Below are 13,372 nucleotides of genomic sequence, written 5' to 3'. Positions count from 1 at the left end.
ACTGCAGGGACATGAGTGTGTGCGCTAGCGCAAAATGTAAAAAAACTAGCTGAGTTCTGTCATCACAATGTGTGTGAGCCTCCTTTTTTAGACTCCACTGCAGCCACCTATCAACGTGGTCCTATCATGCTTGTACAACACCTATCATGCTTGTACAGATTGGGATGATGGTAGCTGTAGCTTGGCAACAACTTCAGAGACTCACAGGTTGTGCAAAGCTGCTGTCCCCATACAAGAGCGCAACCTGCGTCCCTTCAGCATCAGATCTCCCCATAACGGTGTCACCAGACATCTTCTTAAATGTTTTACCACATTTTTGTTTCAATATTTTTGTCTTCTAAAACCTAGGTGCGTCTTATAGTCCAAAAAATACGGTAAAGTATAGGCAATACTGTGTCTTTATAGTATACCTGCGCCCTTGCACGATCTAACCTTAAGTTATATAAACCTGTAAAGAATTGAGCTCAAACGCACTTAAGTGAGATTAGATATTTTTTTTTAATTAAATCAACAACATAATTAAAAATGACATTTTAAAAACAGAACCACAATGGGCAAAGAAGATAAATACAGGCAATACAGTACAAAATGTGATATGTGATGCAAATATTTACAGGAATAGGATGCAAATGTATAGGTACCTTCACACTAAGCGACGCTGCAGCGATATCGACAACGATGCCGATCGCTGCAGCGTCGCTGTGTGGTCGCTGGGGAGCTGTCACACAGACAGCTCTCCAGCGACCAACGATGCCGAGGTCCCCGGGTAACCAGGGTAAACATCGGGTTGCCAAGCGCAGGGCCGCGCTTAGTAACCCATGTTTACCCTGGTTACCAGTGTAAATGTAAAAAAACAAACACTACATACTTACATTCGCGTCCCCCGGCATCCGCTTCCCTGCACTGTGTAAGCGCCGGCCCTAACAGCAGAGCGGTGACGTCACCGCTGTGCTCTGCTTTCCGGCCGGCACTGACACATTCAGTGCAGGAAGCTCTGAGCAGCAGCGCGGACGCCGGGGAACGTGACAGACATCAGAAGGCGAGTATGTAGTGTTTTTTTTTTTACTTTTACAATGGTAACCAGGGTAAATATCGGGTTACTAAGCGCGGCCCTGCGCTTAGTAACCCGATATTTACCCTGGTTACCATTGTAAAACATCGCTGGCATCGTTGCTTTTGCTGTCAAACACGACGATACACGCCGATCTGACGACCAAATAAAGTTCTGGACTTTCAGCAACGACCAGCGATATCACAGCAGGATCCAGATCGCTGCTGCGTGTCAAACACAACGATATCGCTATCCAGGACGCTGCAACGTCACGGATCGCTATCGTTATCGTTGCAAAGTCGTTTAGTGTGAAGGTACCTTATGTCAGCGTGTTTTCACGGACCGTGTGTCCGTTTGAAAAACACGGAGACATGTCAGTGTTCGTGGGAGCGCACGGATCACACGGACCCATTAAAGTCAATGGGTCCGTGTAAAACACGTACCGCACATGGATGCTGTCCGTGTGCCGTGCAGGAGACAGCGCTACAGTAAGCGCTGTCCCGCCAGCTTGTGGTGCTGAAGCCGCCATTCATTTCTTCTGTCCAGCAGCGTTCGCTGGAGAGAAGGAATGAAAAATCTTTTTTTTTTTTTTTTGTGTTTAAAATAAAGATCCTTGTCACCACCCCCTGTGCGTCCGCCCGCTGGAAATAAAATACTCACCCGGCTCCCTCGATGCTTCCTCTCCCCATAGGGGTGGAGCCGCATATTCATCACTGTAATGAGCGGCACCACGTGACCGCTCATACAGGAAGAATATGCGACGCTGAGAGGAATAAAAAAAACAATGATTTTTCATTCCTTCTCTCCAGCAAACGCTGCTGGGAAGAAGGAATGAATTCCGGCTAAAGCACCAGATGCAGGGGACAGCGCTTATCTCTAGCGCTGTCTCCTGCACGGTCCGTGTGGTACCCAGTCGGCACACGGCTGCCGCACGTGTGCCACACTGATGTGCCACGTGAGCACACGGACACGGGTAACTCCGGTACCGATTTTTCCGGTACCGGAATTATCTGGACGTGTGGGACAGGCCTTAGAAGGATTCAGCTAGTCTGTTAATCATGTGATTTCTTAGCCTTAATGGAAAAGAGAAGAATTGGCTGGGTAGAAAGGCAAAATGAGCAATTGTAAGTGCACAGTGTTATATAATATGATGACTGCAATATATTAAGATCTTTGATGGGAGGAGGAGTGCTTCTTTAATGGGTACACGTTAACCTTTTATCTTTCAGAAAGCTATTTCTTGTATTCATAGTTGACCACTTTTGTTTTCCAGTGGGCCCTCTAAGGATAGAGTTTTCAGTACCGGTGGATCTGGAGCAAGTACGGAAGACCAACCCAAATGTAATGACAGGTGGTCGGTACAAGCCAAAGGACTGCGAGGCCCTGCAGAAAGTGGCCATAATTATACCATTTCGAAAGCGTGAGGAACATCTCAAGTACTGGCTGCATTACCTCCACCCCATATTGCAGCGGCAACAACTTGACTATGGTGTCTTTGTCATAAATCAGGTTAGTCTTTTTATGTTCTGAATCTTCATTGCTTCAGGCAGGCGGTTAAGAGAAGTCATTTTCTTTTTCATACTGAAACCACTATTCAGATATCAAGAAACGCTGGCCAAGCTGCAGTTTCCGGACAGCCCCCCTTCCTTTTTTGCATTATTCGCTTTCAGCATGGTGCAAGGATAAATATACACTTAGGATTCTAGTTCCCCATTTAAAGCGAGGGGTAATATAACAGCAGAAATCCGATTAAAAAGTTCCCCCATGACTGTGCGGTTGGAAAACATCACTATAGACAGTTGATACATTAGAACGATGGGTAATTGGCGAAGAATTGGGCTGCAGAAAACTAGGCAAAAAGGCAAAAAGTATTTATGCAAGGTCAGACATTCTGGAACAGTAGGTGAAAGCCAGTTAAGAGAAGCAAAACGCTGAGGAAAACAAATAATCTTTCATCAGTACGAAAGAAAACAAAGGCAAAATGCATGCAAATTAGTTGCATCTAGATCTCTCTCCCTCCTCCGCCCCACCACCATAGAAAAGTACCCAAACATGTGACGTAATAGGGCGGACATCTCGGTCGGGGTATCTATTTGGATGACTTTTTTGACAAATTATTACGTGATTTGGTTTTGCTATATAATTATATATATATATATATATATATATATATATATATATATATAATCTCAAGTATTGGTAGTAGAGCTGCCCGTTGGGTGGGAAGAAGGAACTAGAATTCCGTTTACAGGCTGCCAGCTATGATCTGACATGTGACCGCTGCAGCCAGTCGGTGGCCCCAGTGTTGTAAGACCTTTTAATTGTAAGTTACTGACATAAAATGGCTTAATGTCATTTTTGATGCTTCCTGCTACAGTGCATGACTATAAGTAAAAATAGTTCTAGTTCCTTTTTGACAACACAGTTTTATGGATGAGTTCCATTAAGTTTATTGGCATTGTCATTTTTGTCCAGATTGCTTTCCCCCCCTCTATATTCGTCAAATGCACCTAGTAACATCCTGACCCCACATACCCGCCAGAAGAAAAAAGCCTGGTGGTGTGGAGTGCCTTTTATATATTACACTGACCCACTGATGAAGTAGTCTGAGCTGGAGCAGACTGAAATCATAGCAAGCCCTGCTCGTCAGGTTCTGGACATGACATTCACTACACCACAGACCCTTACTCCAGTCCCCGGCTGGAGTCATGTTTGGAAGGGGTGCACCTGGAGGTGCATGTCACGTGGCGTGTTAAGAAACATGCACCTCTTAATGAATCAGGCCAGTCTGACTCCAGCACGTCTCCTCATCTAGACCGGCATGAACATCATCGGTCTTGATGAATCATGGCCACAGTGTATATAATATATACAGCATTAAGACGGAAATGGGATATATTGTGAACCACCCAAGGAAGGGATAATCAAAATGTTCTAATCAGACAAGACCAGCCAGTTTTCTTTGTTTTTTGTTTGTTTTTCTCCCAAGAGGGACAACACCTTCTATAAAGATGGAGCTCTGCAATACTTTACTTTATTTTGGCTCTTCCTCCTAGTGTTTGCCTGTCTCTATTTCATGTTGCTGACTCCTAACACATAGACACTGAAGAAATTCATTAAAGACACATTCAGGTATCTAAGACTTGGCTAATTTACAACGCCCTCAGTGTGCCATCGGTGGCCCAGCGGCTAGACATAACATATCATATAGCCGGGAAAGTTGCTGGTGCTTGTATGAAGCAACTTCTCGCCTACTCATTGTGAGTTGCTCTTGGACAGGCGTAACATATCATTGGCCTCATTACATAAATTGCTGTCTGCTCCAGGTGGCTCGAACATGTGCTGGAACAAGTAAATGTGGAAATAATACCTCCTCTTTGTATAATGTATTGTTTATATCAATACTTGCTATATAAAGTAGTGTAAGGTGAGAAAAAAAATACTCATGTCTGAGACTTGCGGCAGGTGCAGACAAGCTTATTTTCAGTCCAAGTGCGATCCGACAAAACATCAGATTGCACCCAGACCAATATTATACTATGGGGATGTGCACATGTTCAATTATTTTTATATTCGAATTGCACTCGGCCATGCAAATCAATGAATGGGTTGAAAATATAGGACTGCACTCGGATAACATCTGAGTGCAGTCCAATTTCCGCACACGTGCACAAAGGAACAAAGAGAAATATATTCGCCATCTTCTCCTCATCTGGGTGAATCAGCACACACTATGATCAGAGTGTAATTTGTATAACCAGCCCGATCTCTCTCGGATGAGAGAATATTCGGCCATCTGCACCTGCCCTTACCGTGTAGAAATACAGCTTGGAAGCTAAACAGTCTCTTTTCTTCTCCACAGAAAACTTTTAGCACAGTAGAGTTCTGCATTAATACAAAAGATATTAATGTGGAACGTCTTTGGTAAAGTATTACTTGTGGGGAGTTGTTTTTGTTTTGTTTTTTCGTGTTTTTTTTCTTTGTTTAGCCTTTCAGTGCTGTTCCTGCACACACACAAAATTCTGACATGCTCCATTAAAAATGTACAATATACGATTACTAGTTACAAATGATCCACAATTTTGTAATTCACACGACTTTGTTCGGTTCAAGTGCTGGTCGTGAATCACAATATGCAGTACTACAAAGACATGATTACATGATCAAAAAAAAAAGCAAGCAATGTAAGTAACACAATAAGTAAATGTGGACAAAATGGAAGTAGATCTGACGATCCTTAGTAACATAGTGAAACAAAGCATAGAGTATAGAGCAATACGTATATAAAGGGACATATGTTGATATTACTGATAATGGAGGTGACTGCCCCACCCCGACGCGCGTTTCCCCTCCGTCTACTTCTCGTGGAGGAAGATTGTCATTCATTGAGATATAGACAGATGGATAGATATAATAAAAAATATACTTTCCCTCTGCGTTGGAGTGTGTCGTGATGTTACACATTAGGCCGGGGTCACACTTGCGAGTTCAATGCTAGAAACTCGTATCAAGTCCCAGCACTAGGGTTGAGCGACTTTGACTTTTTTAGGGTCGAGTCATGTTTCGCGAAACCCGACTATTTGAAAAGTCGAGTCGGGCGAAATCGGCCGATTACTGTGAAAAGTCGGGGATCGGCCGGAACACGAAACCCTATGCACGTCAATGGTGGGTTTTTTTTGTTTTTTGTTTTTGTTTTTTTTTCTCTCTCTCTCTCTCTCTCTCTCACCTATGTCATCACTCTGCCCACGCTCCTTCATCGGCTGAAAAAATGGCGCTAAACGCGTCATACGAAACGCGACTTTGGCGACAAGATCGCGTTCCGCATGGCCGACCCCACACAGGGATCGGGTCGGGTTTCATGAGACGCCGACTTTGCCAAAAGTCGGCGACTTATGAAAACCACCGATCTGTTTCGCTCAACCCTACCCTGCACTGCTGCCGGCACTCTGGACCAGAGCGTGTGGCTGCATACAAATACATGCAGTCTCACACTCTGGTCCCGAGTGCCGGGTATTGATGCGAGTGACTTGTGCGAGTTTCTTACAGTGAACTCGAAAGTGTGACCCCGGCCTAATACAGAAGATCTCTTGCCTATTACCTGTAACCATGTTTTACCCTGTGGAAAAGATATAGCCTTGTGTACAGGTGCCTCAAATGATTCCTGGAATGACCTCGAATATTTGTATGTTTCTGCACCTAGAAGCACAACATGATGACTGTGCAAAAAATGCCCCTGTGGGTATCTCCACGTTTACTAATGAGGGACATGTAACTCCGAGGACATTGCACAACACTTGTATGTCACGGTGATGAAATGTTCGGTGTTAATTGACCTACAGGGACTGGATCTGTGTGTATATTTACAGGGATTTGTCTAGATATCTATCCCCGCAAACCAAGAGGAAACGTTTCCGCTTTGACAGAATAGCTGGTAGTCTTTGATCATTTTAAAGCCTCCATATTTCCATTGTGATGAATAACCCAGCCATGATAAATTGATAATGTACCTTTGTCAGTTACTCTCTTTTTCTAGACGAAATATAGTTGCAGCAGCCAATTAATAAAATTAGTGTCCCAACTAGTTGGAGTGGCGCTAAGGCCGCCCTTTCATCTTGGGCTATGTTCGCATGTCCAGTAATCATCCGTTAATTAGCCATCTTTATTTACCTGGGTGCTTGACACCTCACACTGCCAAATGTCTGCTTCATGGGGCTGCATTGCAACGCTAATAGGAGATCCGGAACGTTTAGATAGCCGGCATTTTATAGGTGACAGGACCATATTCACTTCAGAGGGAATCTATCAGAATCCCCCTAAGCAGTCTATATGGTCATATAGGGAAAAAAAGTTCAATAAAATGATATCTGTGATGTGATGTCTTATGCCCGAGAAATCCAGTTTTGTTAATTTGTAAATAAGCTGTTAAGATCTATGGGCCGGACATAGATCTCCCTGAGAATCTGCCTCCAAAGATTATTATAAGGGAAATGGGGCATTACCAGTGTGCGACCTATAGATCAGGAGAGCAGACTGTCAGTCATTACAGGCGGCACACTGGTAATGCCCCCTTTTATTGAAAATAAGCTCTGGAGGTCGATTCTCGTGCAGATGTGTGCGGCCCAAAGATCTTAACAGCTCATCTGCAGATCACGAAAAATGTGGATTTTTGTGGAATAAGACATCCGATTACAGTTATCAAGGTATAGTTTTCTTCAGCTTCCCATGACCTACAAAACCAGACACTGTAGAATTGTGATGGAGGCTTCTTCAGTGGCCGCCTGCCCAGCAGCTGTGTGTAATTATACATAGTATATCCTTCCAAGATCGCATTAAATATGACCTCATATAGTCCAATCTGCACTACTTCTGTGCTGCCCCAATATGACAGGTCAGTAGACGCTTAAAGGGGTTGTCCAAGATTAAATACTTTTTTGTCCATAGAGTTGCAGGAAGAAAATAATAAACGCTGCAGTACTCTTTACCTTGTTGTACTCCCTCTTATGTCAGACTGTTGAAATAATTAGCTTGAATGTATGCTTTTAATTGTCAGCGATTTAAAAACCAGATGTTAGACATGACTTAATCTGTTCCCTCACAGTGGAAGCAAAATCCTGCAGGAGAACAATGGGCTTCAGTCAGTTGATTGCCTGACATAAAAAAGTTGGTACTCCTTGGGTACATTTTCCCCTCCGTAGAGGCAAATAACACTGTTGGGGATGTGAATTTACTGCAGGTTTCACCTTTTTGCATTGCAAGATCCTCAGCATAAATTCATACAGTGCAGGTTTCAGATGTGTAGTGCTAGTCCCTTTACCCAGCGTGTAAGTGATCCATCCAAAATACTGTTACTGTAATATACAGCAGGTTTTCTACAAGCAAGCATGGCGCTAGGGTCTGGAAGCACATAGACTGTCATTGCATGACTTGGCTTAGGAGATGTGTGTGTTTTGTTAAGGTCCCGTTAAAACGGGTACTGTAATCAATTCCTGGCAACGTCTTTGGTAAAGTATTTCTTGAGGGGGAGGGGGTGTTTAGACAACTTCCAGTGCCATTTCTGGAACAAAAAAAAAATTGACACGCTCCACAAAAATTTGCAATATACGATTACTAGTTAAAAATTGTCAACAATCTTATCATTTACATGACTGTATCGTCAGTTCAAGTGCTAGACGTGAATCACAATATTCTGGATTAGAAAGACATGAATACTTGATCTAAAAAAAAGCAAGCAATGGTAAGTATCACAATTAGTAAATGTAGATGGAATAGAAGTTGATCTGACAATCCTTAGAAATATAGTGAAAGAGAATAGAGTATAGATCAATACGTATATAAAGTGACATATATGTTGATATTACCGATAATGGATGTGACTGCCCCACCCCGACGCGCGTTTCGGCACCAATGTCTTCTTGTGGTGGAGGCATATTGTGATTCATTTAAAAAAACGGATGGATAGATATATTTTTTATTATGCTTACTCTCCGTGTTAGTGTGATGTCGAACCCACTAAGGTTATGATTTCTGGAGGTGCCGTTAATGTATGTATGTATATATATATATATGTATGTATATATATATACACACACACACACACACACACACACACACACACACACACACACACACACACACACACACACACTCATTTGAGCCTAATTGCACCTCTTTTCTATGAGATAAATTGCAATTTTGTAACATGGAAAACTGTAAATCGTATTTTAAGGGCTTAATAGCTGCTGCTGTAAAAATCGGATTTTATATTGACTGCGTGAGAAAAATCAATAAAAAAATGAAGTTCTAATAAATTTAAAAATATAATTTTTTTTAATATGCTCATTTGAACCTATCATAAAGGTCAGTCCGTAAATTCAAAGAATAACATCACATTAATTAGGACTGAAGGAAACCTAAACCTGAAGGAAGTTCAGATATTTTTGTTCTTTCTACCGGTTAGTGTTCCTTTAAGACTATGACGTTGCGTTGCAGCCTATCTCTGCTTTTTACTTTATCATTCCTGATAATTACACTTGTGCTCTTTTGACCGTGCTCAAAGGCTTATGAACAGATAACATTGTTTCATCTGAAAACGTTTTTGAAATGGTGTATTTCTGAAATTTGTTTACTGTACAATATACATTATATAACGCGGTGGAACAAAAATTTACTGGATTTGTGAATTTTTCATATTCTTAAAATATTATGTGGTGCCTTTCACAGTCTGCTTTTTCTGATGTCAGTGTAGGATTTGCTACAAAGCATTATGTGGCCACCCAGGTGCTTGACTGCAGTTGGGTCCATGTCTTTCGCAGAGGCCTGGCGCTGCATATGGCACACTTCTTTTTTTTTTTTTTTTTATTCCTACCTATCCAAAGAAGGGTGGAAGCATAAGATATGGGTGACCTACCCTACATTGGTTTGAAGGAAAAGTGTTCCATCTTATCTGTTTTATTTTTATTGTTTTCAAACTGACTACACCGAGGACTTCAATATTAGATGTGCTGGGATTTGTGGAGTTTTTTTTTATAGGAGGCTTAAAAACTTTAAAACTTTAAATAAAAGTAAAAAAAATTAGATGAATAGTGAATAGTCAGCCTTTGAGACGTAAAGAACTACAAATCTTGCCATTTTGGAGACCCTCTAACCCAGTCATCCAGCAATCCTAATTTGACCCTTGTAACAGTCCTTACGATTACCGTACTTGGTTTTTCTACCACATCTTTTAAGAATGGATTCCTCATGCCTTATACATCTCACGCCTCTGTGTCCGGTTCTGGGCACCACATTTTCAAAAAGACATTGAAAAACTGGAGCAAGTTCAGAGAAGAGCTACCAGGATGTAGCTACGAGGAATGGTTATAGGATTTGGGAATGTTTAGCTTGCAGAAAAGAAGGCTAAGAGGAGACTTAATAGCTGTCTACAAATATCTCATGGGCTGTCAGTGTAGAAAGATCATAATTATTCTCATTTGCACAAGGAAGCACGAGAATGGGATGAAACTGAAAGGGAGAAGATCAAGATTAGATATTAGAAACAACCTTTTAGCCAGTGAGGGGGATCAATGAGTTGAACAGACCACCACGTGAGGTGGTGAGTTCTCCTCCAATGGAAGTCTTCAAACAAATGCTGAACAGACATCTGTCTGGGATGATTTAGTGAATCCTGCATTGAGCAGGGGGTTGGACTAGATGACCCTGGAGGTCCCTTCCAACTCTACCATTCTATGATTCTGCAGGTGCCATTGTCAGTAGACAAAAGAACACAAAGCCCTCACACTTTTTTTTAGTCTTAAATTAATAGGCAGGTGTACAAATACGCTATATAACACGCATACACACACTGCAATTGAGGAATATGTGAATTCCACTGTTGCTATACATGTAAAAAAAAAACCATGAGGTACTTTTGTTAAATGTGTTTGATCAAGAAATGAAAAAGCTATCTACCAAGTTTAGACAACAAGGTGACCTCATATGGGTCAGCCTATTACTAATGTCTCACCTCCCACCTCTTAATGTACCTAGCCAAGCTTCAACTGAACTGGGGGAGACATACAACAAGACATCTCTCGTCATTAAAACTTTTCTGGGTAAGTTGGGTAGATATAGATTAATTAACACAGGAGGGTAGAGTGGAGTGGCTGCTAATTGTGTGCAGGGATCACTTCACATAACAGTGTCACGCTAGCCCCAGGAGAGCAAGTGTCCAATATAGATGTTATTTTTTTTACTAGGGGCAAACCTAGTGAGTGAGAAGTGGTCTAAGTAATGGACACCCCCTTTAATTGTAGTATGCTGATTTGTGGTTTGTGTGGACATTTGATTTTGCTTATTTTCTTTATTAGCCAAAGCATGTTTGTACATCTGTGCATTGATTTTAGTACTAAATGTGTGGGTGGTTTTTTGTGTATATCTTGGAGGGTGTGCCCGCCTCCAAGTCTCGGTTAGCTTATCCACCCATCTTTCCTAGAAAGGTTTTTAATTTTGAGCTACTCCTAGTCCCTATTCCTTGAGGGCTGGCTATACACATAGTGTGGTGAGTCCGAAGGGTTAAGGACCAACCAATGTTAAGATCTCCTTGTTGTGGTTGAATGGCTTTTTCATTCCTTGATAAAAATAAAAAAAATTCCTAAGTACCTTTTGTTATTTATGTGTATAGCGATTTCTTAGTAGGCAGTCACTTCATCCCTTTTTTTTTATATCCCCTTTCAGAAAACTTTCTTTAAGCTGTAGAACTGATAAAAAAAAAAAAAAGCAAATTATTACTCGTCCTCCCCAGGTCCAGTGCTGTTTTTCCACCGCAGCCCAGTCTCTGTTTGTCTGCAGTGTTGACCTTCTATCGGCAACGCTGCAGCTAACCCAAGAGCTCAGCAGGTCATCCAATCTGTACAGGAAGGGGCTCCTGAGCTCTGTGATTGGCTGCAGCGCTGTCAAGGTGACCTTTAGCTAACCCAATAACGTGGCCTCACTGCTCCTTTTTTCCCTGGCAGTCAGATGGGGGCACATAGATTGACTCCCTACATTCAGAAGGTAAAGGAGCCACAAATGGAGGGATGGTGGACAAACCACAAAGTACCAGAACAAGCAAGTCGGTGACAGATACATTTTCTTACACTGTCACAATATTGCAGCAACGTAAAGTGATCTGTGGCCTGCGTTACAGCCGTGTAGCCAAGTCACATATCTGTGGGAGTGTTACCAGCCAAGAACTGACCCTTATGTTTTTGTTTTGTTCTAGTCTTTTTCTGATGTCCTTTTACTTTCTGCCTCTTTTTGTTTGTTTTTGTCATCCCTTTCATTGAAGCAAGTAGACTATCTGAACTTTTTTTTATAGAAGTACTCTTGGCAATGTATCAGTTAAACATAGATGGAGCTCTGAAGTACAAAGTCCGTCTTCCTAGCTTCATCCTTAGACAATAATGTGATCCACAAAACTGATGAGTAGGACATGCTGCGAGTCTGACAGGAGAATGGACCCATTTTTAAAACGTCACTGTGTATGGATCTATGAAACTCAATGTGTCAGTATGCTGTCTGAGGAAATAAAACCTGCTCTAGGACAGATGTAGGAATGTAGCCTTATACAGAGATGCTTTAGATGGACATCAGCTGTGATTTAACACTCCGCCCCTAATGTGGTCTTCTGACAAAAATAGCGCTCCTCCTGCATTGTGTTTGTTTCTTAATTTCCCCTCTGGAGTGGGATCACTAATGTAAGTTCCCTGCTTGTACTCCTATTCTCGCCAGTCGCTGTCGTCTTCTGTTCTCGGGGCCGCTCTGGTCATCTTGTGCTGGTTGTGACCTGTCAGATCGCTCCATTGTTTGCATTGTGAGCCATAAATCTGCGAACCGGAACCAGGCTGTCATAGACTTAGATTGAGCGCTTGTGATTGCTACGTCGGACTTCCATCCAGTCAGGAGCTGCAGTCACAAGACTGCACTGGCACTGGGAACAGCGGAAGACGGCGGCTGCTAGGTATATTACCAGACATCAGTGATGCCACTTTGGCGGAGAAACGCTGGCATATTGCTTTAAATATTTAATTCTTCTAGAACTCTATTGCGATAAGATGGAGAAATGAATATTGTCGGGTTATTGCATGTCCAGGGAACTGCAGCATTTCTCCGCACTGCATCCGCTTCATATTTCACTGCATGGCTGCACACTGGCCTATTGCTGTAATGGGGTGCATTGCTAAATTCGTCCCTCCATCCTAGAAATCAGAAAGGAATGACCTCCTGGCCATATGCCTTTACTTTCTGGGAGGAGCATAACCCTTTATGGTGCCATAATATGTGCATCGGCACTTTGCATGTAGTTCTGTGCGGGCAGCCGCTACTTGCTATGGAGAAGATGTTAGGACACTGTATGTGAGGCTGCTATACAGAATCATTCAGAAATCTCCATTTGCCTGAAAGAGCCAGTTATTTCTGCTGCTTCCTCATATGATGGGTCGTTCACTGCTGACGTGTCATGTACTCGGATGGGAGAGGCTTTTTGCTGTTCTGTTTTTCCTTTGCTGCACTGACTTTCCTCATCTGTATTTTCCCTATCTTTCTTCCCTCTTTCCCTTCTGCTCTTTCTGTATGTAGATAATCAACCAGGAGACACTGAAGAGCTCAGCTATAAAGTGGGGGTTTCTCGCTGTCCTGTACCCACCTGCAAGACGAGCGTCAGCACAATGGTACAGATGAAAGAAATTAAAGCTGCCTGTCATTTCTAAGTGTATAAGAAACCAGCTGATCCTATGGTATATGTTCCCTGGACCTGTGTGTGTGTATGTACTCATGGTTAGTGGTTGGGTGAAGCCATTTATTGTC

At 42.4% G+C, this 13,372-nt stretch overlaps 1 protein-coding gene across 1 annotated transcript in view; it reads left to right on the top strand.

Annotated features, from left to right (window-relative positions):
* The window catches only part of B4GALT1 (beta-1,4-galactosyltransferase 1), an 89,763-nt gene that overhangs the window by 56,536 nt on the left and 19,855 nt on the right, over nucleotides 1-13,372 (top strand). The window contains exon 2 of the mRNA XM_077272595.1: nucleotides 2,325-2,560. Coding sequence (XP_077128710.1) covers nucleotides 2,325-2,560 — 236 coding nt within the window. The remainder of the gene's footprint in view (nucleotides 1-2,324; nucleotides 2,561-13,372) is intronic.

This window comes from Ranitomeya variabilis, chromosome 1 (genome assembly GCF_051348905.1).
Source record: "Ranitomeya variabilis isolate aRanVar5 chromosome 1, aRanVar5.hap1, whole genome shotgun sequence".
Classification (NCBI taxonomy): Eukaryota; Metazoa; Chordata; class Amphibia; order Anura; family Dendrobatidae; genus Ranitomeya; species Ranitomeya variabilis.
The sequence above is the reverse complement of the archived record's forward strand: the minus strand, read 5'-3'. Positions and strand labels throughout refer to the sequence as shown.